Genomic DNA, 27,019 nt, shown 5'->3' with positions numbered 1-27,019 from the left:
ATGATCCAGCAACAACTGAGACAGCTGCTACCAGAGAGGGAGGTGAACCCTTCAGCTGCCCTCGCCCTGCTTGGTGGCTCGGCGGCGGCCGTGGTGGTCTGGAAATGGCTGAGCAAGAGGCAGATTCAGAAGAAAATGGAAGAGGCTCGGAGGACCCGGGATGAGGGTTTGAAGAAAATGGCAGAGGCTGTCCAGCAGTTCAGGGAGCAGGTAACCTTTCCTCATGGCAGGGTCTGAGTCCTACCAGGTTGTCTGCTGATGTTGTTCTTCAGCTCCTCCTTCCAGCTTGCGCCTCCATAGCTTTTATAACGAGGAGCCCAGGGGAGATGTGCCAGCAATCCTCAACCAGAGGAAAGGCTGGCTTGGGAGAAAGGGAGATCATGGCTCTCCTCAAGCTGGATGAGATGTGGTGGGAGGCTACAGCCAGAGAGATGTGAATTACTCACTGGGAAGAGGTTTTGAGCAACAACAGTTGATGAAAACGTGGACCTTTATTGATCCAAATACAAGTTTGTTAGGGATCTAGAAATGTCTGTTGCCTCTATGGGTAGAAGCAAGAAAGCTTTTTCTCTTCCTAACTCTAAGTTTACACATTTGCCCACACCCCTATATCTTTGTCCCTGAAACCTAGCTTCTGGATGATTCAGGGAGAGTCTTCAAAAGAGCTGTCACTAGGATTCCCAACAAGTGAGACCTCCCAGACCAGCAGGCTGTACAGAAGATGCTTGGCCTAACTTAGCACTAAAGAAGACCAAGGCATTCGGTGTCCCCTGGGAGCAAACAGGACATGCCATGGGGACAAATGAGGCAGGCACCCAACCAGCATGGATTTGGCCCTGAATTCCTACTGCAACAGTGTTTTCTAACTGCGTTTCCTCCCTGCTCCATTTTTTTCTGAGTAGGTACTTGTTAAACCAGCTCATGTTTACACAGGTAACATATCTGGAGGTAAAGCATACAAGCTACTAGTGATGCATAGCTTTATAACATTTTTTTTCTTAATGCCACCACCTTAAACAAAGCTGGTGGCACTGAGAACTGCCAGTTGTCTTTGCCTGAGTAGACCTTACCTACCTGTGAGTCACTACTGACTTCTCTGCTGGGCTTGAACTATGAGATGTTTGTCATCAGACCAGGCCAACCCACAGTGCCTGTGCCCATTCTGAGGGGTGAAGGGCCAGCCTAAGGCTTGTGTGCAAGGACTTTGGTACCTTCTGCCCAGGCTGGTGTTTGCTCAGCTGAGAGTAGTCAGTGCGTGAGTCCCACAGTGCCAGAAGGAAGACTCCAATGTGATGCATTGTATGTGTAGTTGCTGCAGTGGATGGGTGAAGCCCTTCTATGTCTTCAGAGACAGCTGGGCTCCTGTGTTTGCATCATGTTCATGAGACCCATGGAGTGCACAGAACAGTGGAAACTCAGGATAAAACACTCAGAAGCTCAGGGTCTGAACCTCCACGTGAAGGATCTGCCTTTCCAGCAAGCTCTGTTGATAATGACGGCAAAAATTAAGAGACTTATCCCCTCTGATCCTGCCCTGGCATCCCCTTCATCTTCCCCTTGCAGGTCCCCAGTGCCCAGACAGATGCCATTCTGTCCCTGCCTCTGCTGGAACTCAGCAAGAAACTGCAGGAAGGGTCTCTGTCCCCCAAGACTGTCCTCTACACCTACTTAGAGAAGGTGAGTGCCTGTCCACAGTGTGATGGGCATATCGTTTATATTCTCCATGCTGTGGTGTGGGGGCCAGTAGCTGAGAACTTATTTGAGCTGGTGATTAGGATAAGTCTTTAATATAGCAGATATCAAAAGATATTAAAAGGCTGGGATCTCTGTCTCCTGGGTCAGATCCATCACTGGACAGTCCTGTGAGATGGTTTGAGCTGGGATGCTCTGGGGAGGGGGGTCACTATTCATGCCGGGCTGCTAGCCCTTGTTTTAAAGATCTAGGTAGCTACCAAATGTGTAACGACGTGCTTAATTAACTTCCCACGAAGGCCCTGGAAGTGACCCAGCAGACAAACTGCTTGCGACATTTTATCCCAGAGTGTGAGGAGCAGCTCCAGGAAATACAACGGCGGGGGGAGAAAGGGCTGCTCTACGGCATCCCTGTCAGCGTCAAGGATCACATCGGCCATAAGGTGATTCCCTTTGTGCCCGTGAAGTGTTTCTGCATTAGCTGGGCTGGGTGGTGAAGAGGTGGGACACAGAGAAACGGGAAGGGGCCCCATCTCTCCCTGTGTACACCATGGGAAGCTTGGCTGGGTCTGAGGCTGTGATTCCACATCTCATGGCAGCTGCAACCCTGGCAGTTAGAAGCCTCTATCAGCAAAAATATGTAAATAGTTACACACCCAAATTATTTCCTCTCTGATACGTGAGACAGCACAGGCTGGGCTACATGGTTGTTTGGGCCATAATTCAGGTTTTTACTCAGAGGTTTGCTGTTTCAGGGATAAGAATGTGGCTCAGCTTCTAGAAAGTCATTAGTAGCAGGAACCATTAACCCTGAGTCCCTGTTGTGCTGTAGCTTGGCCACTGAACGCCTTAGCAAAGACCCTGTGCATGAGATGCACCAGGGACCCCCTCACAGACAAGCCCCAATGAGGACTGACCACACACTCCTGAGCTGAATTTGTTAGGCAGTCTCCTCCGTGTTGACTCACCAACACAGTTAAGAGAGCTCTAAGCCCAAAGCAAGTCTCAAACACCAAGGCTAACTGAAAAATGATCACACTGTGTTTGCCAGGGATATATATTCCCTCCCTGAACATCCACTGGTGGCTTCACTTGGACAGCAGGGTACCGGGTTTGATCCTGAGCTAAAGCCCCTGTAGAGTTGTGTCTGGGTCAGGGGAGAGAAACAACGTGGAAAAGAGCAAGGACAGCTTCAGAAGCCTGAACCTCTGCCAAGGGTGGAAGGAGAATCCTTGTCTCTTCATGCGAGGGCTTGCACGGGAGTGGTTTAGTACCCCCACCCCAAAAGGGACACCAGACATCCTTCCAAAACCACCAGTTAACTGTGCTGACTGTGTGTGTTGTCACTTCTCCTCTCTGCAGGGACATCTGGCGACCTGTGGGCTTGTTCAATGTCTGGGCACCCCGATGCAGGAAGATAGTGTCCTAGTCAAGGTTTTGAAGAGCCAGGGGGCCATCCCGTTCGCAATGACCAATGTGCCGCAATCCCTCTTAAGGTAACATCCATCATTAGAAATCTTTTCTCTAGTTTTGTCCTTGAACCTGAAACGCAGTCTGTAGGTCCCAGGACAGGCTCCTCCCTGCCTCCTGAGAAGTTGTCTGGATGAATCCCTCTTCCATCAGCTGCCAACAACTTCATTTCAACTGAGAATAGCCTTCAGATAAGATTAAGAGGAAAAACACCTACCATGACATAAGAGAAATCAAGTGTGCTTGTGCATGGGAGGGAGAGCAGAGTCTCATGGCAATAAGCCCGAGGGATTTACGGGATGGAAGAATGTGGTTAGTGATGCCACATAGGATCACAGCAAGAGAGAGACAACAAACTCAAGGCATTAGGCTGTTCCTGATAGACCGATGGCTGTTTTTCTTCTCCTCAGCTACGACTGCAGCAATCCCATCTTTGGCCAGACACTGAACCCCCTCAACCACCAGAAGAGCCCCGGGGGCTCCTCGGGAGGGGAGGGAGCTCTGATCGCAGGTGGAGGCTCCATCCTGGGCATCGGCTCGGACATTGGTGGCAGCATCCGCCTGCCCTCCAGCTTCTGCGGGTTGTGCGGGCTCAAACCCACGGCCGACAGGCTCAGGTAGGTCCTGCGGTCTGCAGCATTTTTTGTTAAACCAAAACTAAGATTTGTTGGAGTTTAGCGTTTTGTTTTTTATTTTCATTTTGACCCAAATTTTCCATTTCACGTGACTTAAATACTTTTAATAACTTCCTTCTGCTTCAGATTCTGACTTGAAGACTCCACTATGCTATTCAAACGTATCGGTAATATCTCACCGTTACTGAAATGACGATGTATTTCTTTTTGTTTTCTTGCAGCCTGACTGGAATGACTGGCCCAGTCAGTGGGATCACGGCAAGTACGTGAATTTTTAATTGCTTTTCTCCATGTGCTGTGAAGAGTCTCATGTCTTTCTCTAGACCTGAGAAAAGCCTGAGACAACCAAGATCTGTCCAGAGTCCATCTGAAACAGACCACCTCATTGCCTGATCGCTCCGTGCAGCCAACACGGCCATGCAGAGGATGGACCAGTGCTTGGTGCATCCATTCATTTGACATGAATTTTGCTCTTGTCCCACACCAGTTCCTTGTGCGCTGGGGCCGATGGCGAGGGACGTGGACAGCCTGGCCCTGTGCATGAAGGCTCTGCTCTGCCAGGAGATGTTCCGCCTGGACCCCACCGTGCCCCCCATCCCCTTCAATGAGGAGGTGAATCCTTTAATCAGCAAACCCTGGTTCATTTGAGGGTTCTGCACGCTCAACGTATGCATTCTTTAAGGGTCTGGTTATCTTTACAGTACTAGTTTCTAGTATAATAACTTGATAGCTCTTTTTGAGGGCACAATTTGTAGTTATTAGGAAAAAAAAAAAACAAGCAGTTAATAAGGAGTTATCCTTTCTGACTTCCCTGTTAGCATGTAGCTCATCAGATCGAGACACCCTAGAAAAGAGCGAGAAGGGAGGCAACACCAGTAGCAAAATATTGGAGATTTTTAAGGGGAAGATGAGACAGGATCAGAAACCCCTGCAGCAAATCTCTAGACTGAGGACATTTCCTTTCTCTCTGCAGCAACTGAAGCTCAGGAGTTTTTTCCACCTCCATCCTTTGTAGCAATGGTTGAATCTGCTGGTCTTGAGTGACTGTGGTCTATCAGAAGGGAGGGATGAGGGGGAGACTGGAGGTGGGAGTGGACATTCAGAAGGGGTAACCTATGGAAATTATAAGCAGCAAGCCAGAAAATTAGTTCCTCCCTAACATCTGGAGCTTTTATCCCCTTCTGCAGTGGGCTTCAGCGTGGGGCAGTCCCACCACAGCAGGGTTGATGATGCTCAGCTGGCGGCTCTTTGCTCCAGGTGTACTCCAGCTCTGCTCCCCTGCGGGTCGGGTACTTCGACACGGACGGCTACTTTCCGCTGCCCCCCTGCATGCGACGGGCGGTGCAGGAGACCCGGGAGGCTCTGCAGGCGGCCGGACACCAGGTGAGCATAACCACCCCATGGTCTTCTCCCCAAGGTGGCCCCAGCTTTGCTCCTCGCTGCTGAAATCATGCTTTAGAAACCAGACATAGTCCCCAGCCAAGTTATGGGATAAATGACCTCACAGAGGTATGGGATTAAGTTATTACAGCCACATATGCAATGCAGATGTGTCTACAAGGGGTAGCAGTGCAGGTCATGGGGAAACAGCACCAGCAGTCAGTAGACTTGTACCTGCAAGGAGCCGGGGTGGAACATATCATAGAATAGTTTGGGTAGGAAGGGACCTTCGAAGATCATCTTGTCCAATCCCCTACAATGACCAGGGACATCTTCAACCAGATCAGGTTGCTCAGAGCCCCATTCAGCCTGGCCTTGAGTGTCTCCAGAGATGGGGCATCTGCCACCTCTCTAGGCAACCTGTGTCAGTGTTTTACCACCCTCATTGTGTAAAATCTGGTTTTGCTCCCCCGGTGGCTGTGGTCCACAACAGACAGCAGCATCCACCAAATAACATATTTAACCCTGGAAGATTGCCCCAGCGTTTTCTAGGTCTGTCCTTCCCAGCCAGGCTCTGAGAGGTGTTCTTCTCTTTCCTCCCTCATGTCCATGGAGACCTCTGTCTTTCCTGGACTACTGAGGGAAAAGGACCGTGGCACATGAGATGGGAAATGCTGTTCCCTCCATCTAGACCTACCTGTGGAAACATGCTAGTGGTGCTTTTCATAGCAAAGTGAGTTCACGTCTGAGATATGTCAATTCTGCTGGGACAGGAGGGAAACTGGTGCAGTTTCTGGGTCAGTGACTGCCTGGAGCAGGATGGAGGAGGCAACAGCTCTGGGGAGATCTCAGAGCTGAGCCAAACGGCTGTCAGCGAGGAATAATCCCATCAGGAGATGCCTGGGCTGGTAAAGGGTTGAACTGAGGCCTCTGTTAGCATGTGGAGCCCAGGGAGGTGCTGCTCTGCCTTTGAAATATATCCACGGTCATGCCTTGGAAACTATTCACATCCCCAGGCTGCCACGTAATCTTGTGTTTTGGTGCAGCTGGTACCCTTTTCTCCACCTCGGATCCATCATGTCATGAAACTGTTTATGAAGACCTTTTTTGCTGATGGAGGCCATGCTTGGTTGGACGTGTTGTAAGTAGGAGACCTTTGGCAGCAGAGCTGTAAAATACCTCCATCCCCGCACCCATGAGCACAATGCATGGGCAAAACGAGCCCGTGTCTCCCACTGCAACAGGAGATACTTGGGTTTCTGAGAAAGGGCAAACAGCTTCTCTGGCATTATCTCCTCCTCTTGTTGTCTCTCAGCACAGGAAATATTGTAGATCCCACTTTGAAATCACAGGTGAATACCTGCAAGATCCCAAGGCTGGGGAAGAAGCTGCTGGCTCTAATTCTTAAACCTCTGGTGAGTCCCTGGCCTCAGGCTCAAAGCAGAGTGGTGACAGCAAGACCTTGAGATGCCCAATAGCGTGACATTACTGGGAGACACCTTTAACTAGAGACAATGGGATTTCTTTGGAAGGTCTTTTCTAGACCCCTGCAGGGATTTATCTAGTGCAAAAGGGAAATAAAAGCAGGACAAGCCAAGAGCTGCAGAAGACTAATGCAGAGCCCACAGCAAGTGGTTCTTCAAATGCTAGACCTAGCAGTGCCCAGCTTCCTACAGATTCACCATCGGGATCACTGTGGCAGAGGGACTTGAAGTTGAAGCTCTTTCTCAGTGCTGGAGGCCTCTCAAAGATCACACCTCCATGGGGACTCCTGGTGATTAACAAGGGCTGGCCCCCAGTGTAGCCTTTTCATCACCTGAGCATCCTTTTGCAGGGCTTCTCTCCTCCATCCTCCCTTTTCTCTGCCTCTCTGTCCAGTTCATAGAATTATAGCATCATAGAATGATTTCAGTTGGAAGAGACCCTCAGGATCATGGAGTCCAAACATAATATGTCTCCACTGTAGTTCAGAAGACTGAGTAGAGATGTTTTAAGTCTGAAGATGATGTTTAAAGCACGAGGTGCAAGCACCAGTACAGGTCTGGGAGATGAGCATGAAATCCAGGCTCACAAGAGATACCTTCTCTCTACCATGGGATTTGTGTGGGTTGTCCTCAGCTGACATGATCAGAAAGGTAGCAGTGAGTGAGAGGCAAACCAAGTGCTTGTAGAGGTCTTGTTTTTGTGAGATAACAAGCTAAGAAATGTTTGATTTACCAAAAATAACGAAAGGTGACTTGGTTCAGGTCAATACGTTCCTCTATGAGCAGGGAATACTGGGCTGTAAGAAACACATTGAGCATCAAAACCCAGAAGTTGAAAGTAAATTTAGAACCATGAGGAGCATTTTTAACCATCACCATTCACCCTCAGTGCAGCATCCCGAGGGATACAGACAGGACAGGGTGGGGGGGGTTTCCTGGGATGGCACAAGTTACTGCACCCCCAAGTCATGTCCTTAACAGGAGCCTCTTGCCTTTCTAGTTTCCCCGCCTGGCTGACTACCTGAGCACCTTGTGTGGAATGAGGTAAGTTGGCATCGTCCATGGAGATGAATGGCACCTTCTCTAAGTGTCTGTTGTGGGGGAACTGGAGTCAAGACAGGCTCTTATCTGACCTCTGCAGGGGCTGTCCCTCCATCCTGGACACAGCTTCAGCCTTTAGGAACACATCTCCCCAGTGTTGCACGGCCCTAGTGATGTCCTAAGGTTGTACAGGAAGCTTTTGGCACTAAATCCAGGCTCACAAAAGAAATCTCTCTACCACTTCCAGACACTTGTTGCCTAGTCGCTTGACCAAATGCCAAAGGAAACTTGAAACAAATAGTGAAAGATGTATTGTTTTAAATAACTGCTAAAATCACTGGGGCTTATCAACCTGGAGGATTATTCCAGCAATTCCTCCTCTTAAAGCTTAAAAACGTTGCTACGATTTCCACTTGCAGGTCAGTGAAGGAGATGTGGAATCATAACCATGAAATACAGGTATGTTCTGAGGACTTTTCTCTCTGGTGTCATGATACAAGTTGAGGCTTCATGGCAAGTGTGGGGTCAGAAGGTTATCAGTTCAGACAGGGATTGTGCAGGGGGCTGCTGGGGAGGGGACAAGATGTGAGGAAAGGCACTAAAGAGAGATGGGAATGGGATAGATGGGCTCTTAGGCCAGCCCAGCCAGGACTTTATTGGTTGCCCACAGTTCTCATGCCCAAATGCCCACATTTGATGGTCCCAACACAACAAAAGTTGTCCTGGAAGTGGGGATGGCCAAAGAGGGACCTTTCCAATTCCTGGCCACATGCTGTGGAGGCAGACACACGCTTCCCTGCTTCTTATCTCGAGCACAGCTGCCTGCCGCTGCCTCCTTGGCCATCCCAGAGCCTGGTGCATACCATGGAGAAGCCAAGATGCTCCAGGCATGGACGTGGCCTCCATGTTACTTGCCCTCTCCTCCCCAAGGTGTACCGCGCTGAGTTCATCGCCCGGTGGATGGAACTCCAGCTGGACGTTGTGCTGTGCCCTGTCCTGGGACCTGCCTTCAACCCAGGATACGCTGGGAAACTCTTGAGTGAGTCTGGGACCTTCCTGGGAGGGTAGAGGACCACAGTGGTTGAGACTGGACAGGAACATCCACTACTGTGGAGCTTCACCACCCACCTCAGCATTTTGTGGGCACTAGGGAAGGAAAAATAACTACCATCAAGCTACCGGAGAAGATGGAGACAGACCCATGGATGAAGTGACCTGATGACAGTTGCTTTTTGCAGTAGAACTTGGACCTGCAGAGGACCAGCCCTGTGCAATCTCTCCTCCCAGCAGCCACTGGTTCTCAGGGGCTTCGGTGGACACGTCATGTGTAAATTTGAAGGAAGATGTGACACTGTGACTACCTACGTTCTCTCTTCTGCTTCTCCCAGATGCCGTCTCCTCCACGATGCTGTACAACTTCTTGAACTTCCCCGCTGGGGTTGTACCCGTCAGCATGGTGACAGAAGCTGATGAGGAAGAGCTAAAGCTTTACCGAGGGTGCTGCAATGACCCTTGGGACCGGGCGCTGAAACAGGTATGTGACACAGAAAGTGGTGGAGCAGAGATTGCTGATGGATGTTCGAGTAATAGTTTCATTGAAATCAGGGGCTCCTAAATGTGTCCATCAAAAAAACCCACAACTCTTCTTTATATACCCTTCACAAATCCCTTTTCTCCCAAGCCTCAAAAACCATAAGTCACTAAGTTTTGGGGGGGCTAGGGGAGCACCCCCAGGCTGGATTATAGGCTGACACCAGCAAGGAGCCACACAGCAAGGCTGCTTTGAGTAGGTCCACAGCACCACACTGCACTTTCCTCCTGCTCCATGGAGCATGGAACAGCAATGAGGATGCTCAAGAAAAAGGGATCTGGCTGCCAGACAGCTCCAAGCAGAGCTGGCTGGGATGGGTTTGGGGTGTCTGAAACAAGCTACCCAAGATTTGGAAACTATTTCCATCATGAGAACAGCAAGAGCCTTCCCTCTGCCCCAGCGTGCTGGTGCTGCTTGAAGGGCAGGGCTCAGCCTCCAACCTCCCACTCCCCAGGATGAGCCACCTGCCTAAGCCAAGTTTCCAGAAGCTGCTGGAGGTCTGAGCCCCCCGGGTCCCCTCTCACCACGTGTGTCCCCACTGCAGGCTGTGACAGGAGCCGTGGGGCTGCCCGTGGCCGTGCAGTGCGTGGCCTTGCCGTGGCAGGAGGAGCTGTGCCTCCGCTTCATGAAGGAGGTGGAGACCCTCAGCCGCCAGAGGAGAGCAGCGTAGCATCCACGGTCCCACGTCTGCAGGGCTGGGGGAGAAAGGGACAGCGCTGCAGGATTTCTCTTTTGCAATCAGAAGCACGAAGATGATGGAGAGGAGAGAAGGAGGAAGGAAAAGCCATTTCCTGACCCCACTCCTTGCCAACGAGCACAGATCCTGTACAGAATCAAGATGCCATGAAGACAGCACGACCGGCTTTAGCTGGGTTCAAATGCTGATAAATCTATGAACTGCACTTTCCTGTAAGGATGGACATATGGACTACAGGGGGTTCACTTTCATTTTCGTCTACCCTTCCTCTTGCGGCAGCAGAGTGATGCTGAGAGAAAAGAATTACAGCAGCTCAATGGTATTTTCTTGCTGGCATTGGAGTAACTTCATATGGGTGTAACTATGGGCTGCCCTGCAAGGAATACAGCCACATCTACCCTCCCCATTGCTGTATTTTGCTCATAAAAATAAAAATGTAGCTATTAAGCACCTCCAGTAATCCTGCACTGCTGGCTGTGATTATAGGAACGCAGAGTTATTAGTCAAACAAGCAAACACCTTCCCACTGGACATTGAATGGCATGTAGCACAGGAGTGTTCACACCTTCCCTCTTAACCACAGCTTTCCTCTCCATGAGGGATGGCACCACTCACCAGCCTCTCCCCAGCACCAAACTCTTTCCACCACCAGATCTCAAGCACCCCACGCACATTTCCAACCTCACAGCAGGGACATTCTTAGGAACCTCCTATTTCAGGACCTCAGGCTGCTCTGAAGGGAGGAGAGACACAGAGATTGACACAACTCAGTTATACAGATGGTGAGATCTGGGACGGAAAGGCAGAGATCCCCAGATGGTGTTTGTTAACCTAAAGCTGCTCATGTAGGATCAAAGCAGTCAGACAGGAGCGAGAGAGCAGCATCCACACAGGGCTGTTTACCCCATGCCAAGACAGGTGGATACCTCACTCCTTCCAGTAAGACCTCTCTCTCTTTCCAAGATTAAACACCTCGCTATTAAACAGATAAATATTTAGGAGACTCCACAGTGAGTCTTTCTAATTTATTCTCTATGTCTGCATTAAAAAAGCAGATTTCCTTCGGGACATTTTAAAAAGAAAAATAAATATAAAGCAGTTTTGCTTTCCCTGGACATTTGGGGTATTTCCTGATAGCCAGCATAGTCTGTCACTCCTCCTACATCCGACATAACTTGCAGAAATACATAGGTCCAAAGTTGGCTGTGAGGTGAGGCAGAACCAGCTCCCCCAGCCGGCAATCTGAGAAGAAGGAAAACGTGTCCTGGAAGAGCGTCCGAAAGTGGCTCAAGTCCTCAAGGCGGAGAGCGATGTTAAACTGGGTTTCTGCGATGTCTATCGCTCTCTCGATCACATGCTCGTTCTGCAGCGGGGAGAGGGAGCACGTAGAGTACACCACCTCTCCTCCCGGCCTGGTGGCGAGGATCCCAGCCCTGCAGGCACAATGAACGCACGCACTGTTACGGGAAGAAGAGGACTCTGGGGGACACCAGCATTCCCACCCACAGTAACTCATAGGAGGAGAGAGACAAATCTCCTTGTGCTCCAGAGGCTCGGCAGTCCCACAGTGTCACTGCAATGTGAGGACTGTTTTAGACCAGGGGAATATGAGTCAAACAGATGCTCAGATTGATAAAGTACTTAACGTGGGAGAGACACTACTGGAGAGCAGCTGGAAGGCATAATCCTGCACCCACCCCCGAGGGAACGGGACAAGGGTACGGACAGGGGAAGAGGCTCCTCAGTTCAAGCACTGCCATGGGACTCTAATCTGTGTCTTTATTGCCCCAGTTCGCAGTCAGTCCATATAGCCTTCCCAGCAAAATGGGGTGATGAAGCATCCCCATGTCCTCCTGCATGCTGGGAGATGTGGACACTCAGGAATCCTCCATGAGCACCTGCTGGGACCTTGGAGACCATCACACAAAAGGACAACACTATATCCATCCTGCTCCTCAGACCCTCCTCCCCACCTCCTATGGCTACAACTGGGGACAGGAAAGACAACTGATCTGACCAAGAACATTTGCAACTTCTTACACTTATTATGATTTGATACGTTCAACTACCGTCACACCATAAAACTGCGCCAGGTTTCCCCAGTTCCCCACTGGGGACACAAAGTAAGACGAGGTTTCAGTGCCAGCCATGGAGAGCTGCTACCATAACACCAACAGAACCAAAACACAGCACAGAGCTCACTCACATCAGTAGCTGCAGCTGCAGCATGGGCAACATTTGGCGCTCCTTGGTTCGTCTCTTGTGGAAGATGTTGTTGTCGTCCTCCATGACGGAGTGTCTGTCTGTCGTACAGGGCACGTCCACCAGTACCTGCAGCAGTAGAAGCTCCTGCATCAGTCCTGGGCACAGGTCAAGCTCAGCGAGTCTCCCAGTGCAACCTGCCCCTTGCCCAACTCCTCTGCACCCACCACCCACCCACCATCTCTCAGTACCTTCCCTAGGTGATGCTGCCAGAGCATTGCTGTGCACCCACACTGAGCTCTAACTGCTGGGAATGTGCCATCTGCATTTTGGAAACATGCACACGGACAGAAATGGTGCAGATAACAACACATTCTCATATGTGTCCTCGTTTAACATTTCTACTCTCTGCATCTTCCTGGCAGGAGTTACTGCAGCACCCATGGGTGCAACCAGAGCTCCTGCAGTGACACCTCCTCGAGCAACAAACCCAGGTCACGCAGCTGCAAGTGGCTGAGAAACACAAACTATCTTATCTTCACATTTAACCCCCTCCGGGTGATGGATTAGAACAGGATTTTTACAGGGTATTATTAAATCAAGGTACAGTTCTCAATACCCATATACACCAGATCCTGCAGGAAGGGTGCAGCAGGAGCAAATATTACTCCATATGTGGCTCAGTCTTCTCTCTTTCTCTGCATTTAAAATTATGGAAAACTATACAATTATTTGAAACAGAAGGAAAGTGAACTAGATGGGTTTATCTCCAATCACCTACCTTATGGAAAGTGCCACCTTCCAGCCGCTCCCAGTCCCTTCCATCGCAGGACGTGACGCTCACAGTTTCCCTGATTTCTTTGGGCACGTAGCTATGGAGAATCTGGTGCAGCCTTTTTGTCCGGGAAATAGAGATGTCATTGGCTGCCAGATGCCCTGAGAGGACAAAACAGGCACAAGGGGAATGTCACTCTTGCAAAAATACACCTGATTCCCAACTCTTATAACCAGAAATGATTAATGGTCAGACATTCGTGGGCATGGCAGACCTTTCCAGCCCTGTTTCACAGCTGGGGAAAAGGAACACTCACTTACCACAAGCCCCAGTCTGCAGCAGAGCTAGAGTCTTGCCACCTGGAGCTGCGCAGAGGTCGAGGACAAAGTCATCGGGCTGCACGTTGAGCGCCAGGACGGGCAGGAGAGATGCTGCATCCATCAGATAATAGTCGAGGATACCCAGAGTGTTTGGCCTGGAAAACACCAGTTTGGGTAAAAAAAGCAAACGTGCGAGGGGAAAAGAAAACAGCAGGTGGAAGTGAGGGTGGGGACGTGCAGAGCAGCGGGTGCTCACGCATGCCCAGCCCCCAAGGCCGGCAGTGACAGCGGGACATCCGTCCCAGGGATGTCTCACCGTGCAGGACGAAAGCGCGTGATGTCGCCCCTGGGGAAGGTGTAGCACTTGATGTTGGAGCTGATAGAGGCACGAAGTGGCGGTGACATCTCTGCGTGTGTCATTGTCTCCGCCTGCATCACCATTCTGCCCTCGCCGCTTTCCCCTCTCCCCGCTTCCTCCGCAGCTGCAACACTCCGCACCTTTTTGGTGGCTTCGGAAACAAAATCGGTGGCGTTCAGCAGTTCCAGCTCTTGGGTGACGTGGTCAGGGAGAGAGAAGTTGTTGAGGAGGGCGCCATACTTCTGCTCGCAGAGTAGGCCAGCGCGGACAGACGGCCACAGCTCCTTCAGCTGCAGGCTGTAGTTGACGTCAAAGTGGTGCAGGGCCAGGCGCGTGGGGGGAATGTGGGGGGCCGTGGCAGCCTTGGGGGAACATAAATATCAGAGATATTAAAAGACAAAATACCTCAACATCCCAGTGAACCCACACCAGCCTCAAAAGGTTTCTGGGAGAATCTAACGCCAGGTTCTGCGTTGCCAAAAGTCTCTGGGACCTTTCTGCAGCCCCCAAAGGTGACCGTGCCCACGACACCCATGGGCTGGTGGTCCCCTGGGGAGGGTTCAGGACTAGGAATGGCTGAATGGAGCTGGAGACACAGGGTGGGCATGCAAGGAGGGGAATGTCTGCATACAGAGCAGTGTAACGGGTGCAACAGGTGAGGGGGTGCTATAGGGTGCAATGAGACATGCAAATGAAGCAATTAGAAGGGTGCAATTGCAAAGCGGCTGGGGTGAAATGGGGAGGTAGAGGGGGTGCAACGAGGTGTAAAACAGGGACAGAAGAGGCATAAGTGGGAGGAGGAAGATGGGACAGGGTGCAGCAGAGGCGTAACCCGAGTGTGGTGGGGAAATGGGAGACAGAGAGGAGGGGACAGCGGGAGAACGATGGGAAGAAGAGCACAGGAGGGGCGGGGGAGACAAGGGCTGCAACGGGCTGCAGGAGCGGGGGCGGGAGAAAAGCGGGTGCAGGGCAGTACGAGGGGTCGGGACGGGGTGCGGGAGGGGAGGGCAGAGCCGCCCCGCGGCGGGGACCCGCTCACCCACTTCTCCTTGTACTGGTACCGCCGCGGCGCCGCTCGCAGCCCCGGCAGCGGCCCCCGCCGGAGCAGCGCGGCCCCGGCCCGCCCGCCCAGCGCCGCCATGGCCCGCACCGCCCGCCGCCTTCCGGGGCGGCACCGGGACCGCCCCCCGGCACCGCCCGGCCCTGCACCCCGAGAGAATGCACGGGCAGCGGGGCGGGGGCAACCGCTTCGGGCATCGGCTGCTGGTGCGGATCCGGCGACAAAAGGGGCTTCGCAGCGGGACAAACATAGCGCAGTTGGACCCGCCCCCAGTGAAAGGAACATGTCACACTGTCCACAATAGAGCTCCGTTACAAACCTCTAGGGATAAACATGAGGAGGGGGAAACAAGAAATAAACAAAGCAAAACCAAACAAGCAAAATTTAAGATAAAAAAACACCTTGAAAGCAAAAGGATTACAGACTGCTCCGGTGATACAGAACAGCCAAATTTATCACTGGAGACATTCTGGATGGGGCTGTGAGCAACCTGATCTAGTTGAAATGTCCCTGCTCATGGCAGGGGGGTTGGACAAGATGACATTTGGAGGTCCTTTCCAACACAAACTATTCTATGGTTCTATGAAATCTGAATAACAGCCAAAAGAGTATTTGCTACCCTGTGAGACATCCTGCTTTTCCTGCTACTGAATATCCTCCCTGAAGCAAAACATTCAGAGCGTGAACTTGACCCTTCTGCAGGACAGTCCCAGATCAGCACAAGGGGCTTCTGCTCCACTAGGTGACCATTCACACTCTGTTTGGGGGTTTGAGGAGGTGGAACCACCACTGTTCCCATCTAGACAAGAACATGAAGCCAACCCCAGCCAGAAGACTCTTCCTGCAGCAGCAGGTGACAGTGAGAGACAGCTGACTGCTCTCTCCTAGAAAAGGGTCATTCCCTTTAATTTAATTTAATCAGAACTTAGTGTGTGAACAGTATTGGTCATGTAGGGCTTGGAAATAATCTTTGTGGCTCCAACAGACAAATTCTTCCCTGTGGGATGGGACTCCAGCTGCTGCACATCACAGCTGCACAAAAAGGACATTCCCACAAGTGAGGAAAAGTCTCCCCCCACAGACTGCGCCCTGACATCCACTTATTTCACCTTAACCCAGTACAAGTCAGAAGCAAGAGAGACAGCACATATGCAGGGGGTATTTTCATGAGAACTCTAAAATGTTTAATATGGAAAATTACAGAACAACAACATGTTTTTTGCGTGAACACGCATCTTCCATTAGAACAGACACAGCAACGCGCTGACACTCGGTCACTGCGAAGAGACCATTTCATTTATACTTGGGCGAGGAACGGGCACGGAGCGGTAGGTGAGCCCAGGAACCACCGACACGGGCTGCGGGAGCTGGTGGACAATCACACCCGCCTTCACTTCAGCTTCTTGAAGAGTGTGTGAGCAACCTGAGAACAAGCAAAGCACTTGGTAACTCATAGTTTAGGGCTGGACATCAGCTGGGTGTTACCACCCATTGCTTAGTTTTCTGGGCCGTGCAGCCTCCCCTCTTCTAATTGTTTTGCAACAAGTCATTCAAGAAAACTAACAGGCTGAGATTTCTTACAACATTTCACAAGATTTGACTTTAAAATGGCAAAACCAACACTGAAACAGCAAAGTGCCATTTGCAGGGTAGAAACAACATTTGACTTGTTTCATTGTCTAATGACCTACCAAACCCCAGCTGGAACCGTTGTAATAAGGAGGAATCAAATATTTAACAGGAAAAAGCACCAAGGCTCACAGTTCCTCAGTTTACTGTGACTCAGCAGCTACCACATCTCAGATTTGAGTTGTCTATGCTCAGAAGTGTGGCTAAAGGCAGCGCTGCCCCAAGTGCCAGCAGGGATGCTGCACCCACGGGTGCTGCACTTACGCAGTGGTCCCTGGCATGCAGGAAGTCAAAAAGCTCCTCCGTGCACTGCTCTTCTGTGTGGGACCGGGACGACACCCGCGTGTCACACTCCTCCAGCCGCTGCCGCGCCTTCACGCATTCCTCCAGCTGCTCGCAGTGCTCCCGCACCGTGGTTAAGGGGTCCTGCGGGGACGGGGCTGCCGTGAGAACGGGGACACCCCGACACGCCGTTTCCCCCCGAGGCACCAGCTTTAACACACCCGCAGCGGGGCCCGGGCTGCGGCGCCTCGCCGCTGAGCTCCGGTCGCAGCACAGAGCGGCAACGGCGGCCCCAGCCCCCAAAACCTGTCAGTGCCGAATCGCCGAGCCCCCGCCGCGGCCCCACCAGCTCCCCGGGCGGGGCCGGCCCAGGCCCGCCACCCCGCTTCTTACCACCAGCTCCTCCTCCTCCTCCTCCTCCTCCTGGGGAAAGACAGAAAAGAAAGCACAGCCGTTACTGACCGCCCGGCGGCCCTAGCGGCCCCCAAGCCCAGCCCGTCCCAGGCCTGTCACCTCGGGCTCCCCGGCGTGCACAACGCGGTCCCGCAGCCCCATCGCTCCGCTGCCGCTGCACAGAAGGACTCGCCAGGGTCACCCGCCGGAAGCGCGGCTGCGCGCCCAGGAAGCGGAAGCGCGCACGCAGCGCGCTGGGATCGCCCCCTAGAGGGCGGTGCTTCAGGTCCGGGCGCTTCCCTTCCAAACATGGCGGCCAGCGGCGGCTGCGGCCGTGACCGTCTCAAGCTGGCTGCCGTCCCGTTCTCGGCTTTTTATTTTCTCTTCTTACCGGGGATCGTATCGTTGGAGCCGGAACGGTGTGGCTGCCGCTACCAGCTCTTCGTGCGCCGCCTAGGAAGGGGACGCCTCTCGACGCGACCTCCCCAACATGGCCGCCCGCTCGTTCCTCCTCCCACGATGGCGGCGGCGCGCGGCGGGGGCGTGTCCCTTCCCAAGGTGGCGGCGGCGCCGAGGGGGCGATGGCGGCGGAGGAGCCGCGCAGCCTGTCGGCGCTGAGCGCGGCCGCGGTGAGCCGCAGCATGGGCGCCCTGGAGCGGGACGTGTGGGGTAAGGCGCGGGCGGCGCGGGGCGGAGGGGCCGGGGCTGTGCCCGCACCCGCCACCATGTCTCCCTCTGGCTCTCCGCAGCGCTGCCCGGGCACCTCCTGCGGGGGCTCCTGCCGCTCCTCAGCGTCTTCCACCTGGAGCGAGCCGAAGCTGCCGCCCGCAGAGCAGGTGACACCGGCGGGAACGGCGACAAAGCTTTGGGGGTGCCCCCGGGCGGGAGGGACGAGCCCCCAAAATGCGGGTGGACCAACCCCCGCACACACCGGGGGGATGCGCCGGCCTGGGGGGGTGACACTGGAGGGACCCAGGTGGAGAGAGGAGCCTGAGCACGGGGAATGAGCCTCTCCTGGATGAAACTGGGGGCGCCGGGCCAAAGGGGTGAGACCCCCAAAGCGGGGGGCGGTACCGCCCTGCCCCCAAACCCTCCAGCCCTCTCCCAAACCCAGGAAGGTTCACACAGCAGTGCAGACCCGGCCAAAACTCTCCTCCTTTTGAGAACCAGCAAAACGTGCTGGTTTTTAAAGTCACATCCCTTGAGAGGTGGGGGTCAGCCCCTTGCCGCAAAGCACTGTCCATTTGCCTCTGGGTCTGTGCCCCCCAGGGCTGCCCCTTGTCCCCCAGAGCTGCTCTTCGCCTGCCCAGGAGCTCCGTGGGGAGCACCCCGGGGCCAGGCAGCAGACGGGGAGTTGGGGTGAACGTACCCGGTTGATGATTTTCCCTCCCCAGGCCTCTCAACGCAGCCCGTGTGGCGCCAGCTGTGGGACGACGTGATGAAGACGAGGCCGCCCAACGCGAAGGTGAGCGGATGCTGGCAGCGGGAGAAGGGGCACGACACAGGTCTCTTCTGCCAGGCTTTGTTTGGAAGCCCGATGGTGCTTCACGGAAAGAATACGTTTAAGTTGCACCTATATGTCATAAGCAGCGCTTTTGTCTAAGGTAACAATATGTCGCAATGCACTTGCCTCAGTTAAAGCTGTAATTAAAACTTAGAGTCTGCAAAGCATTCTCTGCGCTTCCCTGTCATTCTCTGTACTTCCATGCTAAAGTAATTTCCTAGTTTCTGCATATGTTGGTCAACTTAATGTCATATCTTACTCTACATTAGCAAAAGGTACCAGTCTGCTTACTAGAAAACACTACTGCTTCTTTTGCTTTGAAAGTCTGGACTTCTAACAACTTTAAAAAAGAATCTTGATTAGTACGACATGAAAGAAAAATATTAAGAGATAAATAACTAAATATGGAAAACTAAGAGGCAGTTCTTATGGCTGATTGTTTTTCCTCTTTCAGAGTTGAGGTACAGAACTACAATTAAGCAAAAACCACTGTGTGTGAGTTGGAAGAAAATCCCCCTCTAAAAGCAGGATTAAAATACAAAAACTAGTATTTGAGTGATTGCTGGTTTTTGGTTATAAGTATTCATAGAGCTCAGGACCAAGGCATGACCCTGGAATGACAAACATTTTGGAAAATGGGGTTTGTAAAGGGAACTGGAATGTACAGCCACATCCTTCATCTCACAACAGCAAGTTTGCCAAAAGAATAAATCCTGACTGTAGAGATGTGGCTCTTAGGAGCATAAAAACAGTGTCAGGTATCTTGCTTACACCTATGCTGGCCAAAAAAAAAAAGTGCTTAGAAAGTGCTAGAAAAATACAGAAAACAGTGAGTTTGGAAGACTGGTCTTACACAGGAAAACTGAAGCAGCTCCATTGATTGAGCATCCCAAAGGAATAGTTAACAGCCAACTTAATTACAGCCTATAAATAGACACTTGGGAAGAAAACTCCTGGTGTTGTTTTTAACAGGCAAAAAGACAGCTGAGCTTCAGACCACTGCATATGTTTTAATGAGGCCAAAAGCAGGATGAAGAGACGAGAGTAACTCAGTTTTTCAACAGGTACCACAGGGAAGGATGTTAAGAAGGAGGCAGGTAGTCTCAGTTGTGCTAGCAGTAGGTTTTTCTGGGCACCACATGTACTAGTTTAGCAGGCAGCAATAATTTAACTTCAAAAGAATGAGAAAAGTTGTGGCTGACTTTTTGTTAACATGGTCCTGTTTGAGTAGGTTTAACCATGATTGACTCTAAGGTACTTTAATTGCAGAATATAACCTGTTGGAGGAAGAAGTTCCTTGAAACGTTCTTCTCGAATGTTCTTCACGGTGTTTTGGATGTTTCCTCTGACCGGCGTCTCAGCGACCCTCACTTTTCACCGCTGCTCCACAGCTCCCCGCACGTTTCCCAGCTGACTCTCTGCAACACGCTGCAGGGCGCGCTGGAGCTCGCTGCTGAGCACAACCAGAAAGTGCTGGAAAACCTGGCTGTCTCCCTACGGACCCTCAAGTTCCAGCACCTCCTCTCCTCTGACCAGTCGGTCAGGCGTTCGCTGGTTTTACTTCTCCACCGGCTGATTCACCACGGCTCTGTCAACCAGGTGTCCATGTATTCGTGGCCTGTTCCTGACACGGTTCTTCTCGTCCTCATTTTGAGCATGAGCGCTGGGTTTTGCCGCCTGGGAAATGCCATCAGCTATCGCAGCAGCCCATGTGGCCTTTGCAGAGAGGAGGAGAAAGCCCAAAGCCAGGAGTCACCACATGAGCAAGCAGAGCGGGGCTGTTGCGATGAGAGGGAAGGGAGTGATGGCAAGAACAAGGAGGCCCCGGTGGAGGCTGAGACCGAGATGAATGGATGCCAGGCTGACACCGGCCTCAACTCTGTCCTCTCCGGACCAACAAGTCCTCTGCAGAACCCAATGAGCGAGGAGTCAAGCAGCAAGGTGCTCTGTGACCCCACCAGCATTCAGGGAGGGTCTTCTCGTTGCATTTTGGACCAGCTGTCCTGTCAGCGTGTTCTTCGAAAGAAACGTAGACGGCTGAAACCTGCAGTAGGGAAGAAACGTCGCTGCCTCAGGCAAAGCAGGGGACCACAAGCTGACCCAGAAGACCTGTATGATTTTGTTTTTACTGTTGCTAGAGAGGATAATTCAGGGTTATTTGACAAAAACAGCAGCACAGAGGGAGAAAACGCTGAGAGCTGGACTAGTTTGTCCACAGGATCTCTGTGCACCGGCCATGCTGGCTGTAAGAAAAGAGGAGGATCTGCTGGGATCTTTTCTCTGAAAGCTACCAAGTGCTTCCGAAGCGTGTCCACGCTGGAATTGTTCTCCATTCCTTTGACAGGGGAGACATGGCGGACTCTGAGTAACCTCCTGAGCTCCTGGGTGTCTCTGGAAAACCTGGTTCTGTGTTACAACGGTTAGTGATGTGAACAGGTTGCTTTCGTCTAGCCTTGGTCTCATGATCTGGCTTATTGCTCAGGTTTACCCTAATTTTATTTTTACTGGATGGGCAATGTAAGGGTTTTGGTACCTGATCCTGAGAATGGCATTGTTAGAGATGTATTATGAGTGTGAGACTTGTTTGAGGGAGAGAATGAGGCCCTTCTGCCCCAGAACAGCTGCTGGCTTTGTGCTTAAATGCCACCCAGAGAGGATGAAGGGAAGAGCCAGATCTTCATCTCCCAAATACACAGCCTGACTTAAGAACGTGTGGATAAATCAGTCTGTGAGTTTAGGCTTTGACTTAGGTTGCTGGGCTGTTGGTGCAGCTCCAGCTGCCTGTGGTTGGTGTCCGTAGGGGCACAGCTAATACGTTTCTGCACAAATGCTGTTCCAGGCCTGGATGCAAACATCTCCTGCATCCTCTCCGCGCTCCGGGCCCTGTCCCGCCACTCGGACTGCCAGCTCCGTGTGCTGCGCCTCAGCGACGTGTCCTCCCACCTGCCCTGCGTGGAACTTGTTCGCTGCATCCTGAGCGCCTTTCCCCGGCTGCACACGCTCTCAGTCAGCTTCGACCTCAAAACCCAGCTGGAGGGGAAGAGGCCAGAGGGGAATCCAAGCTGCAGCGAGGCAGAAATCCCAGGTAGGAAACAGATTCTGAGCGATGACCGGGAACACAGCAGGCAGAGGCATAAAAGCTTGGCACGCAGATTTGAACTCGACGCTCTTGCAGTGGTGTGTGATTTAGCAATTACAGCCTCACCTCTCTGATTTAGATGGTGTTGCAGTTTGTCATTTCCAGTCTATGATGCGCTCTGTGGAGCCTGAGTCATGGGCAAAGCTTTTTATTGTTGGATGCCAACCTGCTGCAACATCAGCTTTGTGCAGGAACAGTCATAACCTGCCTGCAGCGACTGTCCCACAGCCCACAGGGACCATATCCTACCAGATCTGTAAACTGGTTGTGAGTTTCTGCTCTGTCCATCCTATTGCTCGGTGTAACTATCTGAAAGGAGGTTGTGGTATGGAGGGTGTTGGTCTTTTCTCCCAAACAACAGGATGAGAGGAAATGGCCTCAAGTTGCACCAGGGGAGGTTCACATTGGATATCAGGAAAAATTTCCTCATGGAAAGGGTTGTCAGGCATTGGAACAGGCTGCCCAGGGTGGTGGTTGAGTCACCATCCCTGGAGGTGTTTAAAAGGCATGTAGATGTGGTGCTTAGGGACATGGTTTAGTGCCAGAGTGAGGTTATGGTTAGACTCGATCCTGAGAGTCTCTTCCAACAAAAATGATTCTATGACTCTGTTGCCTGCGAGGCTCTAATTCTTGGACCCTTAAGCAGAGGGAAAGCATCTCCTGATCATCACAATACCACAGGTGATGGCAAAGCACTGCCTGAGCCGCTGGATTAGAGTCTGGAAGCTACAGCAGCATGTTCTCTGCTCACAGGTCTCCTGTTGCACTTATTAGCCCTTGAATGACCAGAAAAGCAGTAAACAAAGCCTGAGTGTGGTCACTGAAGAGCTGTACTCCGGGAAGACACCGACTGGTGATCTTTTCTCAAGCACTGTTTCACCACAGGAGAAATTGGGGACCCTGTGGTCTGGCAGGAGTCCTGAAATGAGCCTGAAGTGATTTACATGACCACAGGTCTGAGTTGTCACAGAGCTCTGGGAGGTGGGCACGTCACACAAGCACTTCCTACCAACCTAAGTGAGTCACATCAGGGACACAGACTTCTTGTTGCTCTAGGGCCTGCTGCATTGAAGATGGGCACTCCAGACCAAACTCTTTCGTTGTTGTTTCTTTCTTTTCCCATAGAGAGCTGCCTGGAGCAGCTGGAGATACGATTCCCCAGGGAACCTCTGCACGCCGCATTCCTGCTGCCAGTGCTCAAGGCGTCCAAGTCTCTCCAGCAGTTGTCCCTTGAGAGCGCCACGTTGCCTGGTCCTCAGGAGCTTGGGCTCCTTTTGGAGGCCCTCAGAGGTACTCTGCTGACCTGTAGGTAGCATTGCTGTGACACACAGAGCAGTTTCTTTGCTGTCATCTTCCATCCTTGAGCATGATGCCAGCTTGTGTAGGTCCATTTTTTCAGTGTGGACACCCTCAAAGTCTCCTGAGAAAAGGAGATGGGTGTCAGCCAACCCACTTTCTGTTCTGAGCATGTGAATGATCCTGCACTGCAGGATGGTTCCTTTTTAGTTACCCACAATCCAGCACAAATTATCCACAGTCCAACGTGTTTTCTGGGTGGTAGCTGGATCAGGGTCTTTTTACCTGAAGGACATATGGTATGTTATCTGAGAATTTGTTTTGCTTTTAGGGTGTAATCCACATTTGAAGAAAATGGGCTTTTATGATGTGAACCTGGCTCAACACCAGAAAGAAGTTCTGCTTTTGCTTCAGGATCCTGTCCTGCAAGGTACAGCAAACTCCTGGGTGCTGGTGCCTGGAAGGAGGCTGCAGGTGGCTGCTTTTGGCCGACTGACGTTTAAGAGATGATCTTTGGATGTACAAGGTTTAGTCAGATGTCATGGGGGCAGATCTGTAGCCATTGGCAGAGTGGGAACGTCTGGTTCTTTGTGCCAGGAGGGCAGAGAGAGGAGCAGCTGCAAAGCTGGCATATGCTGCCGAGAAATCTGTATTCTTGGCTATAAAACAAAGGTTTTTAACCTGCAGAGCACATCAGCCTTTCAGTGCGTCAGTTGACAAAGCCACTGCCTTGGGTGGGATCTCTGCCCTCTCCCTGTGACAGAGCAGTGATGCTGTTGTACGCCATTCACTGCTGGGGAAGCTTTGTTCTTGCACATGGGTTAGGGGCTGGAGCTGTCTGCAGGATGTAATTACGGAATAATGAAGCACACAGGGAGTACTAACGTACTGTCAATCCATTTCTTCTGTAGAAATCACATTTTCTTTCTGCCGGCTCTTTGAAAGCTCTACTGCTGAGTTTTTGTCAGAAATAATCAATGCAGTGAAAAGAAATTCATCTTTGAAGAGCCTCAGGCTGCCTGGGAACCGCCTTGGTGCGTATTGTGGGTGTTGCTGTGGGGCTCTGACCTTGCACCAGCTCTCTTGGAGATATCTTCAGGGTTGGAGTTAGGACCAGTGCTAGTTGGTGCTGGATTTAACACATGCATGAACAGAGCACATTCAGCTCACAAAATAAGGAGCACCGAGCTCATTTTTCAAAGGCACAATTTCAGTTGCATTCAGCAACGTACCAAGAGCTCGGTTGCTGTGGGGGCATTACAGTTGTTTTTCTCTGCAGCAAATGACTGTCAGCGTGACTCCGGATTTGAACACAGATCCGCTTCAGACTCTTTAACAGTAACACATCCTGCAGCAGATGCGCTGCCTCTCATCCAGAAGCACAGATTTTGCCTGTTTGGGGATTTTGTGCCTTAAAAGCTGTTGGCAGCCACTGGAGGGATGGGAACAAGCAAAGGGAAGAACTGAATTTACAGAAATGACAGGCTTTTGGGATCACAGGCAAATTAGAAATGCCCAAGAAATAAACTTCAGGTAAATCCAGAATATTGTTATTTTAATGAATTTAAAAGGGAAAGCTTGGGATCACCTGAAATACACGATTTCTAAGGTTGTGTTTTTAGCCGTTTTTAAAACAAAGCTGCATATTGACTTCTCCAACAAAACCAGGATTTCTCCAGTGAAACGAGCTGCCCTATCAGCAAATGTTTCCAGTGCCCTGAATACTCTACTCAGGGGCGTGAACTCACTTTAGGCCACCGAGGGGGATGAACTGCGGGTGCAGAGATGAGCCCATTGTGCTGCATGCATGCTCACAGCCTGCTTTCTGCACTGTTATCCCAGCCGTGTGGCCATTTAAATATTTGCGACAGTTTCCAGTTTGCTTCTAACACCTCCATTTCTCCCCTTGTAGGGAATGACAGGCTGGTTGCCCTCGCAGGCATTTTCTCTGAAGATTCCTCCTCTTCCCTTTGCCGGCTGGATGTCAGGTACTCTGCTGCTCTAAACACATGGGATTTCTCCGTTTTGGGAGGGCCAGAGCTGATCTGGGATGACAGCAGGAGAAGCCTGAGCATGGTTTTGTCCCTTCCTGAAGGGAATGTGTGTCCAGGGAAAGCTTAGAGAATGCTACAACGGGCACATACAACCTCAGGGACCTCATGCTCCCTTTTGTCAATGAGTCAAACTCCATCTTAAAAGCAGCTTGGGTTTAGTGCTCCCTTGGGAGGCTGCTCCAAGCCCTTCCTGGGCTATAGGTTAGAATTAAGATCCCTAGGTCCTTTTTTTCTTTGATATCAGCATGAATAGCTGTTCCACCACCCCTGCCAAGGGAGAGAACAGGACAATTCCCCTGTCGAGTCCAGTGGATGCCCCTGCAATCCTTTAGTCACCTTTGGTCTCCAGCCTGAACTGTTGTTCTCCTCATGAACCTGAAGGGCCATAAAGAAACCAGTGACCTTCACAAAGCATGTGGAGGGTGGCATTTCTGCAGCACTAGTGCCTGTTTTGCTTGATTCCCACCTCTCTTTACGTCTTAATGGCTCAGGTTGCTGAGAGGACACAGGCTTGACAATTTATGGCCACTCCTCCAGGAACTTGGAATCCTGATTGTTATGTAACTCTTACAAGATTAAGTACAGTGTGCAACTTTGTATTTATTTACACATTTATGCAGAGGAAATGACCTTTTAACCTCCTAGAAACACCAGGACCTGACATGTGCTCTCCAGATATTCTCAGAAGGAAGAGATAAATGATCCTTTACTGCTCAGGCTTGTGCTGGGACCTGTAGGTTGGGCCAGGCCCCTTGGTCAAGGCAGCTGAGAGCTGCTGTGAGACCAAAGTGCTCCTGGCACTCTAAGGCCACAGCTCAGTCTACTTAAGTCAAGAGTAAGGAGGCCAGGATAATGAGTTTAACGTGTCATTAGTTACCACCTTAGCTTTAGGAAGCTTCCAGCCCTTCATATTCCTGTGCTTCAGTTTGGTTTTTCATTGAAGTTAAAAGACTATTCCTACTATGTACTGCTGAAGAAAGTTGTATTTTGCATTGAAACTTCCTCAAGGAACTGTAATTTAAACTGCTCAAATTATAGCCTAAACTTAATGATTCTCTTTGTTTTTCCTCCTTTCCTTGGAAAGCTCAAATTGCATCAAACCTGATGGGCTCCTGGAGTTCACAAAGAAGCTGGAAGGTCACATCCAGCAGAGACGGGGACAGATTCAATTCACACACCTCTGTCTCTTCCAAAATTGGCTGGACCAGGATGCTGAAACAGCTCAAGAAGCGCTTCGGCGTCTCAAAGCCATGTGCACTGTGGTGAGCGACTCATGGGACTCATCCCAGGCCTTTGCTGACTATGTCAGTGTCATGTGATGGATGTGGGAGTGGGAGAAAACCCATCGGCTTAAACCTCAGCAGCTCAGTCCCTGGCCAGTAAGATTTAGTTCATAGCATTCAGTTCAAGCAGGGTACAGCTGTTCTTGTCACTTTGCTATTCATGTGAAGAGGTCCCAAAGTGAAGTGACACGCAGAACCATGTGAGTCAACAGCTGTATTTCCAGGTGATTTAACTCAAAATATTCAAAGAAAGAAGATGGTAAAATAGGACAGATATCAAATGAGCTTCTCTAACTTCCTGCAGATCTCTGGGCAAGCAGTTATTTATTTCACTGGGGGTGTTATAAATTCCATGTTGTTTCAGCCAATATCAATAATTATCTCCATCGTTGGAGAGACTGAGAAACCAGCTCTAGGTTACCTTGCTTTTGAGCAGGGGCACTGGACAATACGACCTTGAGGTCCCTTCCAAACTTCAACCGTTCTGTGATGTGTGAAATCAGAACTCCTCCTGCCACTTAAAGGGAGTAGAAAACAAGCTACAAAAATCTCCAGCCTTGACCTTTTGCATTTGGAAAAATCTGACTTTATAAATTATGTCCCAAGTAGCCTGCTGTTTATTTGCAATCATGTTGCCCCCCTCCCATAGCTGCAGTAATTTTACAGAGGTTTTGAATAGTTTATTCTTTTAGTAACACTTTTTATAATAAAAATATAATTAAGACCCATAATGT

General features: G+C 51.1%; 4 protein-coding genes across 5 annotated transcripts; 2 read left to right on the top strand and 2 right to left on the bottom strand.

Moving 5' to 3' along the window:
- Positions 1-9,963, top strand: LOC308043123 (vitamin D3 hydroxylase-associated protein-like; the record flags this gene model as incomplete). Its single annotated transcript, XM_080349023.1, has 15 exons — positions 1-210; positions 1,564-1,677; positions 1,992-2,135; positions 3,055-3,188; positions 3,573-3,779; positions 4,019-4,059; positions 4,285-4,409; positions 5,055-5,180; positions 6,224-6,318; positions 6,493-6,592; positions 7,662-7,705; positions 8,122-8,161; positions 8,633-8,741; positions 9,091-9,236; positions 9,838-9,963. 15 exons carry the CDS (start codon positions 1-3, stop codon positions 9,961-9,963), a joined length of 1,761 nt encoding a protein of 586 aa, XP_080205149.1.
- A 1,037-nt stretch (positions 9,964-11,000) lies between these two features.
- NSUN4 (NOP2/Sun RNA methyltransferase 4) lies at positions 11,001-14,787 on the bottom strand. The gene is made up of 6 exons (XM_080348968.1): positions 14,685-14,787; positions 13,604-14,007; positions 13,288-13,442; positions 12,974-13,128; positions 12,197-12,321; positions 11,001-11,423 (listed from the first exon to the last, which is right to left on the bottom strand). The coding sequence occupies exons 1-6, from the start codon at positions 14,784-14,786 to the stop codon at positions 11,150-11,152; spliced, it is 1,215 nt and encodes a 404-aa protein (XP_080205094.1). The 5' UTR covers position 14,787; the 3' UTR covers positions 11,001-11,149.
- A 1,077-nt stretch (positions 14,788-15,864) lies between these two features.
- On the bottom strand, positions 15,865-17,225 carry UQCRH (ubiquinol-cytochrome c reductase hinge protein). Of its 2 annotated transcripts, none has more exons than XM_080348926.1 (4): positions 17,130-17,225; positions 17,010-17,039; positions 16,599-16,760; positions 15,865-16,128 (listed from the first exon to the last, which is right to left on the bottom strand). In XM_080348926.1, the coding sequence occupies exons 1-4, from the start codon at positions 17,169-17,171 to the stop codon at positions 16,096-16,098; spliced, it is 267 nt and encodes an 88-aa protein (XP_080205052.1). In that variant the 5' UTR covers positions 17,172-17,225; the 3' UTR covers positions 15,865-16,095. The 2 variants fall into 2 exon arrangements, with proteins under 2 accessions (XP_080205052.1, XP_080205053.1); XM_080348927.1 differs by having other exon boundaries at positions 17,010-17,036; positions 17,130-17,202.
- Positions 17,226-17,425: 200 nt separating this feature from the next.
- LRRC41 (leucine rich repeat containing 41) lies at positions 17,426-26,993 on the top strand. Its single transcript, XM_080348807.1, is given in 12 exon segments — positions 17,426-17,577; positions 17,580-17,678; positions 17,759-17,845; positions 18,404-18,474; positions 19,783-20,758; positions 20,858-20,932; positions 21,353-21,598; positions 22,778-22,942; positions 23,280-23,378; positions 23,860-23,982; positions 24,861-24,936; positions 26,087-26,993. Coding segments are annotated over 12 exon segments (2,301 nt in total). The 5' UTR covers positions 17,426-17,528; the 3' UTR covers positions 26,322-26,993.
- The last annotated feature ends 26 nt before the right edge of the window (positions 26,994-27,019 follow it).

This window comes from Nesoenas mayeri (genome assembly GCF_963082525.1).
Source record: "Nesoenas mayeri genome assembly, chromosome: 8".
NCBI lineage: Eukaryota > Metazoa > Chordata > Aves > Columbiformes > Columbidae > Nesoenas > Nesoenas mayeri.
This window is presented reverse-complemented; position numbering and strand designations above follow the sequence as displayed.

Coding starts and splice junctions, on each gene's coding strand:
- NSUN4 (XM_080348968.1), bottom strand. CDS start 14,786: ATGGCGGCGCTGGGCGGGCGGGCCGGGGCCGCGCTGCTCCGGCGGGGG. Junction 13,443..13,603: donor ACGCGCTTTCGTCCTGCACG/GTGAGACATCCC, acceptor GGTGTTTTCCAG/GCCAAACACTCTGGGTATCC. Junction 11,424..12,196: donor CTGCAGCTGCAGCTACTGAT/GTGAGTGAGCTC, acceptor TTGTGCCTGCAG/GGCTGGGATCCTCGCCACCA.
- UQCRH (XM_080348926.1), bottom strand. CDS start 17,171: ATGGGGCTGCGGGACCGCGTTGTGCACGCCGGGGAGCCCGAG. Junction 17,040..17,129: donor TGCACGCCGGGGAGCCCGAG/GTGACAGGCCTG, acceptor GTCTTTCCCCAG/GAGGAGGAGGAGGAGGAGGA. Junction 16,761..17,009: donor AGGAGGAGGAGGAGCTGGTG/GTAAGAAGCGGG, acceptor CCGTCCCCGCAG/GACCCCTTAACCACGGTGCG.